Source organism: Archocentrus centrarchus, chromosome 7 (genome assembly GCF_007364275.1).
Source record: "Archocentrus centrarchus isolate MPI-CPG fArcCen1 chromosome 7, fArcCen1, whole genome shotgun sequence".
Lineage (NCBI taxonomy): Eukaryota > Metazoa > Chordata > Actinopteri > Cichliformes > Cichlidae > Archocentrus > Archocentrus centrarchus.
In genome coordinates, this window is record NC_044352.1 from 21,626,427 (window position 1) to 21,637,623 (window position 11,197).

The 11,197-nt window shown below is 38.4% G+C and overlaps 1 protein-coding gene across 1 annotated transcript; it reads right to left on the reverse strand.

Annotated features, from left to right (window-relative positions):
* Positions 1-1,178: 1,178 nt before the first annotated feature.
* Positions 1,179-8,177, reverse strand: gnat2 (guanine nucleotide binding protein (G protein), alpha transducing activity polypeptide 2). Its single transcript, XM_030733009.1, has 9 exons — positions 7,831-8,177; positions 5,355-5,397; positions 4,826-4,967; positions 4,538-4,695; positions 4,267-4,395; positions 4,050-4,179; positions 3,808-3,961; positions 2,318-2,530; positions 1,179-1,994 (listed from the first exon to the last, which is right to left on the reverse strand). Exons 1-8 carry the CDS (start codon positions 7,934-7,936, stop codon positions 2,340-2,342), a joined length of 1,053 nt encoding a protein of 350 aa, XP_030588869.1. The 5' UTR covers positions 7,937-8,177; the 3' UTR covers positions 1,179-1,994; positions 2,318-2,339.
* Positions 8,178-11,197: the final 3,020 nt, after the last annotated feature.

The window sequence follows — 11,197 nt, forward strand, 5'->3', positions numbered from 1 at the left end:
AACCAGATAGTCACATTCTCACCGAAAGAGAGCAGAGACTGAGGTCATTCAAGGTGGCAACAGTATTTTTAGACTTCAGTGACACATCTGTATGTTTGAGCTGAGGGTCAATGTATTCCAGCTGCTACACACGCCACAGCTCAAAATGTCTTTCCCTGCTGCCACTACATAATAGCACATGTAATAAGTTCAAATGAGAATCAATCTACAAGTCAACATGACAACAACATGACGACAACAGGACAAGACTTTTATCTTCGAGCTAAAACATGCTGATTCCTCATGTTCAGTGTACAGGATACAGGTGGTGATATTCTAAAACTTTCCACTGTCAACAAATGACATGAGAAACAAATGGCATGAAACTCTCTCTCCCATGTTCCCACGTGCATTTACTGCCCGCAGTACTCCGCCTCGTCTGTTCAGCTGTTAATCTTTATATAATAAGGGCAGACATTTGAGAAATATTTATATTTTTTAAGAAGGCTTAAAAATTTGCAACGAGGTGACTCACTGGTGTGTTTTTAGTAGTTTTTGACCATCGAGGGAGGGCAATGTTTTGGTCTTTTCTTTGGCTTTAGTGACAGTGACATAAATATAGAACACGAGGAGTCTATCCTTAGTGATCTGTTGGCAGCTGTTTGAACAGAGTCATACTCTGGGAAATGCTGATGTACCACAGAGAGACAAAGCTCAATGTTAAAGCTCAATGTTAAAAAAAAAAGTTCTAAAAAAGAGAGAATTGGCATTTCGGGCCTGCATTATGAATTTTGAACAAAACAGAGAGCAAGCAGTGCTAGATGGGAGCAAAAGAAGCTGTCCTTGCTCACAAATCTGGTGATAGCTCCTCTTATAAGCTCCAGACATTGTTTACACTGCATTTTGTCCTTGCTTGCTGTCATGTCTCGTGTATCCGTCCCTGCACAATCTTGCAGCGAATCTCACCCAGCAGATTAATTACCGCTTTAATTTGTTTTGCTCTCTCAATAGGGTTATTGTTAATGAACTTCCTTACGCTGCCATTTCCCCTTTGACTGGATTAGATAAATTATATAACAGCAGCATTGTCCCTGCAAGTAACAGCCTGAGGTGGTCCGTCAGTGTCAACATGCCTGGTTCGCTAATTCAGTGTACTGTAGTGACAGTGTGGTTCTGCAGCGAAGACACAGACACAGAAGTGAAGTTAATGCTTCTTTATTTCATGCCTCTACATTTCATAAGAAAGGACAAACTCAGTAGATTTTCATTCCCTTTTTATAATAAAGTATCGTCCCTCTAGTGTTTCCCTTTGTCATAGATTATCTTTCAAAATATAATGCATTATCTACTCTTATGTACAAAGTTTCTCTACCATGTTTGATGTTCTGAAATTTATTCATCACATTAAAATGTTACGTGAAATGAATACATCAACACTATGTAGATACATGTACAATTTTTTGCACTGGGATATTTGCTCAGCAACTTTTACAGATTAATTATCAAGACCACAGAGGCTACTGTACTCAAAAAAACAAAAATAAGAGTGAGATGTTGCTTTTCGAAATATTCATATATCCCAGAGTTATTTTTGTTGTTGTTTTATTTGCTTTATGTTACAGAGCTTGGCTTTAGTAAATAGAACTCATGACACAGTAGTCAAACGAATGCAGTGAGGATCAAATCAGCAACAATTTCATGTTCTTACCTTTAAACTATCAACTTTTCGTGTGAGAAACATACTGAAGTTTAGAAAAATGAAAGAGTCTTGTAGAAAGCTGAGCATCCACAATGTTGATGCGGGGACTTGATAGTTGTTTCAGCCCAGCTGGACATGCACTGTGTTGGAGGGGCGTGTACCGTTGGAGATGATGAGTTGCTAGGATCAGTCATGGACCATGTCTCGGCATGGAAGCAATAGTATAAACACAACAATCTGAGTTTCCCTTGTGCTCCATCTTTTATGCTTCATAGTTAATGCCAGTATGTAATGGATTAAGGTGGGAGACGAAGTTCTGCAAAATGGAGAAAGTTATAAGTACAACGTGTTGAAAAAAAAAATCTCATAAAGTCTCATAAATCATACATGAAACCTTTTACTGTCAACATTTTTTGTGATCTGAAACTGATGATATCGAGTCACTAAGGAATTGCCTTTTGCTCCTGATTATCTTCCTCAAAATTCTCAAATCGTCCAAACTGATCTTTTCTCATACTGTTGCTTGGCAGTGCAAGATGGCCAGATATGATGAGGTTAAACTAATGGAGCAGGGATCTCGACTCTATTATTCTTTACCGACACAGTTTCTGGGAGTGATGTAGCATGGTCACTACGCACCTTCTTTTCACTCTGCAGCTGTTTAGAAGAGACCGCAATCCTTAAGGTTTTCTTTGATGATGATGTCTGTCACAGCGTTGAACACAATTTCCACGTTTTTTGTGTCTGTGGCACAAGTCAAGTGAGAGTAGATTTCTTTCACACCCTTCTTCATGTTCAGCTCCAAGAACTGTGTCTTTATGTAGTTGCTGGCATCATCATATGTGTTGGGGCCTAAAAAAAAAAAAAGCAGTTGATCAGGGCAGAAGGTTCAGAATCATTTCTGACATGACAGGTGACATATTTCCGTTCAGTTGAATTGAATTCAGTTTTATTTATATAGTGCCAAATCACAACAACAGTCACCTCCAGGCGCTTTATTGTAAGGTAAAGACCCTACAATAATACAGAGAATACCCCAACAATCAGACGATCCCCTATGAGCAAGCACTTGTCAACAGTGGAAAGAAAGAAAAACTCCCTTTTAACAGGAGTTTATTAACTCCTGTTATTAATAATAACTAATGATTAAATGCGGAGTGGTGTGTAAACACATAGAGTGAAAATAGGTGAATGAAAAAGAAAATGCATCATGGGAAGCCCCCTGCCCCCCAGTAGCCTAGGCCTATTGCAGCATTACTAAGGGAGGGTTCAGGGTCACATGATCCAGTGCTAAATATAAGCTTTATAAAAAAAGGAATGTTTTAAGCCTAATCTTAAAAGTAGAGAGCGTGTCTGTCTCCTGAATCCAGACTGGTAGCTATGTGAGAAGAAGGATTTTAAATTCAATTCTGGATTTAATAGGAAGCCAATGAAGAGAAGCTGATGTGGGAGAAATCTGCTCTCTCTTTCTAGTCCCTGTCAGTACTCTTGCTGCAGCATTTTGGATAAACTGAAGGCTTTTCAGGGAGCTTTTAGGACAGCATGATAATAATGAATTACAATAGTCCAATTTAGAAGTAATAAATTCCAGAGAGCAGTCCTTCATATTTATTTAATATGTGCATGGAAGGACATATCCTGGTCAAAAATGACTCCAAGATTCATCAGTGTTACTGGAGGCCAAGGTAATGCAACCCAGAGTAAGTATCAGGTTAGATATGGTGTTTGTAGGGCCTAGGACAATAGCCTCAGTTTTATCTGAATTTAAAAGCAGGAAATTAGAGGTCATCCAGGTCTTTATGTCTTTAAGACATTCCTGCAGTTTAACTAATTGGGTTGTGTCATCTGGCTTCATGGATAGATAAAGCTGGGTATCATCTCTATAACAATGAAAATGTATGCTATACCTTCTAATAATGCTGCCTAAGTCTCTTTGCATCATATGGCTTGAGTGGCTTGGGTTACAAGTTAGTTTTCCATCTTTATTGCTATTTGTGTTCTGGTGCCATGTTCCAGTCTGGTTTCACTCTTTCTGTATGCCAGACAGATGTGGCCTACTGCTCTTTTCTGCTTCCTCAAGCTTGCCATGTGCAGCAGGTATAATTGAAAACTGAAGCAGGCGATCTTACCATCATAATCTGGGAAGCAGATGCTCAAATGGACTTTCTTGATCTTTTCTTCAAAGAGATCCTTCTTGTTGAGGAAAAGCACGATGGAGGTCAGTGCAAAGAATCTGTGGTTGCAGATACTGTTGAATAGATGGAGGGACTCATGCATACGGTTCTAAAAAAGGTTAGAGAGAACACTGAGAGTTACTCACTGACAAGTCTCTTTTTGCTTATTAATCAGATAGTGGAGCTCCTTGACTCACCACTTCATCGTCCTCTACAAGCACCATGTCGTATGCACTGAGAGCTCCGCAAAAGATGATGCAAGTCACACCTTCAAAACAGTGGATCCACTTCTTTCTCTCTGACCTCTGGCCGCCCACATCAAACATCCTGTTTATCACAGGAAGTCAGAAAATACTCACTAAGTACCTGTAAACCATAGAGTTGTAAGGTTTAGCCAGTTACGCTGTGACTCACCTGAAGTGCAGCTCTTTGCAGGAGAACTGCTCTTCAATGATACCAGTTGTTTTGACTCGAGATCGCAGCACATCCTGTTCAGTGGGCATGTAGTCTGGCTTGCAGATTCTGTCCATTTCATTGAGGTAGCTGATGATGCCAGAACAAACAGTATAGCAGTCAGGTTTTGCATATGAAATCCTGTGTATTTATAAACACTATGGGAGCTGACTCTTTAGTTTTACATGTAGACCTGTGATTGCATCAGCTCCACTAGAAGATATAGACTCACTAGCCAGCAGAGTCGTTGAGTTGGTACTCAGCAGCCCTCTCAAAAGCAGCCTGCACTCCAGCGTCTTTCCACAACTTCTGGATAACTTGGGCCAACTCAGGAGGCATTGTGCCTTCCTCGATGGAGTCTGACAAGTTTTGCAGCTTCTGTGAATCCTCCTGTGGTTTTGCACACACAGAATAAAGCTCCATCAGCATGGACAATTATAGTGCAAGGTTTATTGTCAATGAGAATGAACTCAACAAGTTTATCATGTCTGGCTTTTATCTCTTAAGTGTAACATGAGACCTGTGAGGAGGGAGAACCAAAATCAATGCCAAGCATCTCCATGCCTCTGATGATAGCCAGAGCAGACTGCAGGATGTTGCCATAGATGATTGCTCTGAACTCCATTTGTTCCTCTTTTGTGTAACCACCTTGATGCAGAATCCTGTAAGTGAGTAGAAGAGTGGAGGGTGAAGTGTTTCAGCTCAGGAAAAAGCTTTCTCAACAATAATCCACTACTTGACTGAGCTGATGGGCAGAAAGAAAGCAGTTGGGAGGGAGAGAGTGCCACCTTGTGGAATGTTTCTGATCACACTTTGCTCTCACTGCCAAAGTTTAACTGCACAAAAGAAATGCTGACAAATTGGTAAGCGGATGTTTGCCTTGTTAAGCTTTGGGCTTCACTGCAAACGAAACAGACAGAGACTGAGGAGCTTTAGCCAAATGGCAGTATGCCTGACTGATGAGATTTTAAAAAAACTCCACAATGTGACTGCCTGCCAGTGGCAGGGAACGACACAAAGCTACTGTCATCACTTATTTTAATACTTACTTCATTTGTTTAACGATGGTGCTCTTTCCCGACTCACCAGCACCTGCAGGAAAAGAGGGTAAAGGTCAATATCATAAATTCTGTGACATGAAGATTTTTTATTATTGCAAACACAATAGGCAGATTAAATGCCTTAAATATAACTATGATGCACATGAATTACAGATTCACTGACATAACTCAAGAAAAATACAATAAGAAATGGTATGGAAGATGATGGAAAGTGGAGAAAACAGATTCTAATGTGCATTGATGCATTACAGTTTCTGCAGGTGGTGGTGGTGATTCTCTGGTTCTCAGTTTCATGTGAAGCTTTGAGGTTTTAACAGAGGACACTGAACTAGCCCAAGGCTCTGCTAACCTAATATCCTTACAACACCACAGCTCTCATAGGATTTTTTCTTTCTTGCTGAGCCGAAATATCCTCTCATATTTCTTTGTACATTTCTGCACCTCACCCACCTAACATAAATACCACTGAGCTCCATTATGTTGGCAGACAACACCAAATGCTGACATCTTAAATCCAAATAGTGAAACTGGCTGAAATGACAGCAGGCCACTGTAAGAACATGCATGCATACATAATGAGCCTTGTGCATAGATGTAAAAATGTAAGAAACAGAACTGATTGTGTTGGATGGAGAAGTGCCTCCATGCAGATCAGGCTGTCTCCAACACAAGTTAGGCCAGAAGGAGTTTATGCGTCACAGGGCAACCAAAGCTGACTGTCTTGCTCTCACTTGAGCCACATCACTTAAGCCATCGACAGACTTAGTGCTGAGCATTTAAAGCCTTTACACATGTTAGTAGGTCAAGCTTGTTTTGTTAATTTGTGACAAGGCACTAAAGGTGGCACTGTGACTTTAAGCTAAATTTTTGTCAGCTTCCGAAATGTAATGAGATGTACCCTGACTTCATCTTTGCACCTCATGCTCCCTTGCAAATGTGCCCGCACGCCTGTGTATATGTAGACTATCAACACTGAAATGAAGACATTTATAACATGCAAAACAGTGTGGAAATATTACCATTAGCTGTATTGTTTTGGGAACATTCAAGATCTTTATTTTTGTTGTTGTTTAGAGCAAATTTTTACTTGTACTTAAACAGTTTGGAACTCCTTTTGTGTGTGTGTGTGTGTGTGTGTGTGTGTGTGTTTCCTTGATGGCAATTTATGCAGTTTTAATACTTACAGCGTGCAAAAGTTAATTAAATGCTGCCAGTGTTACTTTCACCCTTTAGCACAGAAGGAGCTCACAACTGAAATCAGCTGCAAGGACATGGAGTTGTAATAAAACAGAGTTTGAGACTCTTTTTTTTTTCACAATATCCCACAGAGCTCACAAGATGACTCTCTTGTTACCTGTCCTTACAGTCATACATAACGCAACAGAAGAAGCAACTCCACTGCAAATCTACTGCAAGTCTGTATTAAGTTTAATAAGTGCTGTGAGGAGGGGAAAAAAAATTTAAACCACTTTTTTGATTTGCAAGAATTACCAGCTTTGGATCTCCCAGTAAAAACGTATGAGTTGAAAAGTTATTTTTTTTATTGAATCTCACAAACAAAATGCATTTTATGCATTTTGTGTGAGCTGAGGGTCAAGAAAGAGCTCACCAAGTGGATCTGCGCTAAACCAGTTAGCTAATTGGATTGACATATCACTGCCGGGCTGTGATTCATTTAGACCAAAGGCTACGATCTTTTAAGCACCAATGTCCTTTCATTAGAAGTGAAAAGTCATTTTAAATAACAGTGGAATGATTATTTATACTTTTTTACCATTACATTTCTAAATGCAACATAGTTTTAAAGAATATTTCATACACATATATTTACAGTTTTTTTCCCTTTTGAAGACTTTGATGAACATTAAGTTCTGCATTTTTTTGTGAATAATGCACTTTAATGTTAAAAAAAAAAAAAGTATTGCATTGGCTCATTTATATTGTAATAAACATGGTATGATATGCGTAAGCAAGTGAAAATGATATGAAAACATTTGTTTAAAGTTCTGCATTTGCTGTACTTTTCAGTTATACTTTTTTTGAGCTTCTTCCCAAACTAAAAGCTCAACCTGCGATCTCTTTAATCTCTCTCCTCCGCTGAACTCTCACTAATGAAACAGCTCCTCATACTGGATAATTAAAATAAGGTAGAGTTTATCTTTAAAAAGTTTCACTCCATTTTAATCTGTTTTTGGAATGTGACTTACATAATTCTGCCTGCTGTTTATGTTTCACACATCAGTAAGACTGAAACTAAATGAAACATGTTCCCCAAAACATTTTTTTAACCTATGCATTCAGTTACACCTACTGACTGTTTAAACTGAAACCTTCGCAGCCAGAGATGGAAAGTGAAAAGTTACTCTGTACTGAATCTTTTGAAGTTAAAACCTGTTGATCTGAGCACTTCTCACCACCTGCAGTCTTGGACGAACAGCACAAGTTTATTCAGGAGGTCACTTACCAAGCAGTAATAGCTTGACCGTTTTAGCCTCCTTATCAGCATCTTCTTGGAGTTGTTTCTCCAACTCCTTGGACTTTTTGTCCTCGGCGCTGGCTCCTGCACCCATTTCTTCTTCCTCCGCAAACTCAAGATCCTCAAGGATGGAAATTTTGATGGTTGTCTGTGAACAGCTGCAAGAAAATCTGGCTACAACAACTAATCGTTGTGAAAGGCGATTTTTGAGCGGAAGGGGATTGGAAAGGAGGAGTCTGAGCCTTCCTGGCCTTCCTTGATTAGCTATGGACCTCTCGAGGATCAAATGAATTCACCTGCTCTGGCCAGCAGAGATCCACCCTTTAATTCCCTGCGCTTAAAGCCTGACTTAAAAAGTGCCTCTTCCTGATTGGCCAGTCAATCCATTTAGTATAATGAGGGCAATGGTGAATGATGTAAAGAAAAGGAGAAAACAAACACATTCACACACTTGGCAACTTGTGTGTGTGTGTGTGTGTGTGTGTGTGTGTGTGTGTGTATATTGATAAAATAAATTATATTAACAAATTACCCTGATTAAATAAAGGAGATATGACAGCACATAATATATTTACTGCCATGACAAAGCCTGTTGATATCACTGTAATATCTATTTATTGGTGTGGTATGTATTTTTTTTATTTTTTATTTGGAGTAGACAAAGATTTGACTTGGATGCCCATTTTAATAAAAGTGTAGTTTTAGAGTGTGTGTGCAGTTTGCTCTATTCCCCCATTGCTGTACTTCCTGCCTGTTGGACTCTTAACTTTACTCTAGGTCACATGGACGAAGCAGGGAGGGAAGCATTAAGGTCTTATAAACTTCTTATAGTTAAGACGTTTAAACCCCAGGTGGTGTGGTACCTGCTAAATACAGCAACTGTCACTGCACTGTCAATGCTCTTCAGTGGGGTCTCAGTGAAAACATGTGCATCTGCTGTTACATAATTTGTATCTGTTTAAAGAGGATCTGACAGCCTTAAAAAAAACAAATCTCAGAAAAATTCCTGTAGGATACCGTGGAGCAGAGCTGTAACGATAGGTGCAGTTTCTGCAGGACTGGAGCAGTCGACTGGTCATCCTCGCTGGGCTGATCATTCAGGGCCAATGAGCCAAGTATTCAGGACTGTTATGTCCTCACCTTAGATGTTAGAGAACCTAAACTGGGACACATTATTTGAGGTTACTCGTTCAGTCAGAAGACAAGTTGCTTCTGTGTTTGGAGTCAGAAGCCAACAGGGTGCTTAAAATGTTTGTTTTCTTAACTTTAATGTCCACAGAAAACATAAAAACTTTGTTTCACATTCTTGTTTTGTTATGAAATGGCTTTCATATGAAGATAATTAGGCATTTAGGACTACATTATATTACACTAACCTGCAAGCTGTCCAGGATGACCCTGCCTCTTACTGAGTGTCAGCTGGGATTGGCTCCGTTCTCACAGTGACCCTGGTTCAATAAGCTGAAAAAAGAAATTCTGTGAAAAATCAATCAGTGTCTTCCACCTGATACCCTCAGAATCAGATGATTTGACAAAAATAAACTTCAGTATATTTAATGTAAATAAAATAATGTAAAGTTTCACCTTCATAATGTGATCATTTTCTGAATCATGAACACTCAAACTACACACACAGTTGGGTTACAAATTTAGCGCTTTTTACCTTATGTCCTTCTAGCATTCTTGAGTACTCCTCACTTAAGTACAGGAGATAGCCACATTTATGAGCTCAAGCGTCACACTCTAATACCCAAAAGTCTTTTTTGGCATGATTTTTCCTCTTTAACCCACTCTGAGTGTCAATCTCATCATCATAACTTGACAATATGTAACAATATGTCTTCAACAGCAAAACTGCACCAAGTTCATATCTATGCTTAAAAAGTTTATTTTGGGTCTATATGTGGCTGGTCAAAATAAGTTGCAGCACAACGTGAAAGATTTTCCCTGCATTTTCATACCAGACTAGCTGCGACTCCATCTGTGTCAAAATTAATTTCTAATATATTCATACTTTAACACACGCAAATGGAGCTATTAGCAAAAAAGTGTAGCAGCAATATTGGTGTTAAGATGTTCTATATAATACTTTGGACATATCACATATTGATCAAACAACCTGAAGGTCCTGAAGAAGCTTTTTTAGAATCTGAACACTTAAAGTAATTCAAAAAATTCAAAAGCAGGGAGTTAAAGATGAAAGAACTTGGTACATTTTTTTTTTTTTTTTTTTTAGTTATTTCATTAAAAAACGGGTTTCTACTGGCATTGGTATCAAAATATTTTTAATGTACTGAACTCTAGATTTTAGAGCTCTTGACGTTGAGCTTAATGTGGATGCTTTTGTTGATGTCACTAAAGTTCATCATATAATCATCAGCATTTAATTTGATGTGTTGCGTGTGTTACATATTGAACTCAGCTTCAACTTCAGCTGCATGTGTGCTTGCAGTCTGCTCATATTGTTTCTTCATGAGAGCTGAAAGTCTTTGGGCCAAACGTCCAAATGATTTGATACAGTGAGATTTGTAAAGTCAATGGTAGATATCTATTGTGCATGTAAGCATAAATTATTGAAAGAAAAAAGGCATCATATTCACCTATTGTCTATCTACTCACTGTACGGAGGCTTTTTAAAAGGCTCTTTGAAGATAAAGCCCGGGTCATCTTCTCTATGAGGACAATTACAGTAGCTCCCTGTCAGTGTTTCTAAGACACAGTCAAACATCCAAACGCTACACGTTAATCACAAAATATTTGGTCTTTTATTTGCTAGTTTTCTGCAACTTTTTCACCTCATGAAATAGGCTGTAAAATGTTGTGACATATTCAAGCACCTTTTCTTTTGGCAAATTTGGCAGATTTCTTTATTTTCATATAAAGATAAATGTTAACAGCAACAAAAATATTAAATATTAAATATTATCTTGGGAAAAGAGAAAACGTGCTCATGTTCCACATCAAATCTGTAACATTTCATTGAAAACAATTACATGCTAATAAGTGAAAATTTATTTATTTGTACTTTTAAAATGATGCATTTAATAAACAAGTAAAATCAAAATGGTTCTCACTTATGTATATTAATGTGTTGCATATAAGCCCTGTGTTGTATATCATTTACTGTTACAGAGACTACACCCTGCTGCACAAAATTCATTTCACAAGCCTGAAACATAATTTATCCTTATGCCTGCAGTAATTTCATATATGCGTGATGTAGAGCAGTCATAAATAATTAAGTATGGTCCCGTAATGTTTATGTTTACTGTTGCATCACCTAAGCCACTCAAGCTATGCACTGTTACAGACACTGCACAATTTTGTGGACAAAGGAACTTCACACATAACAATT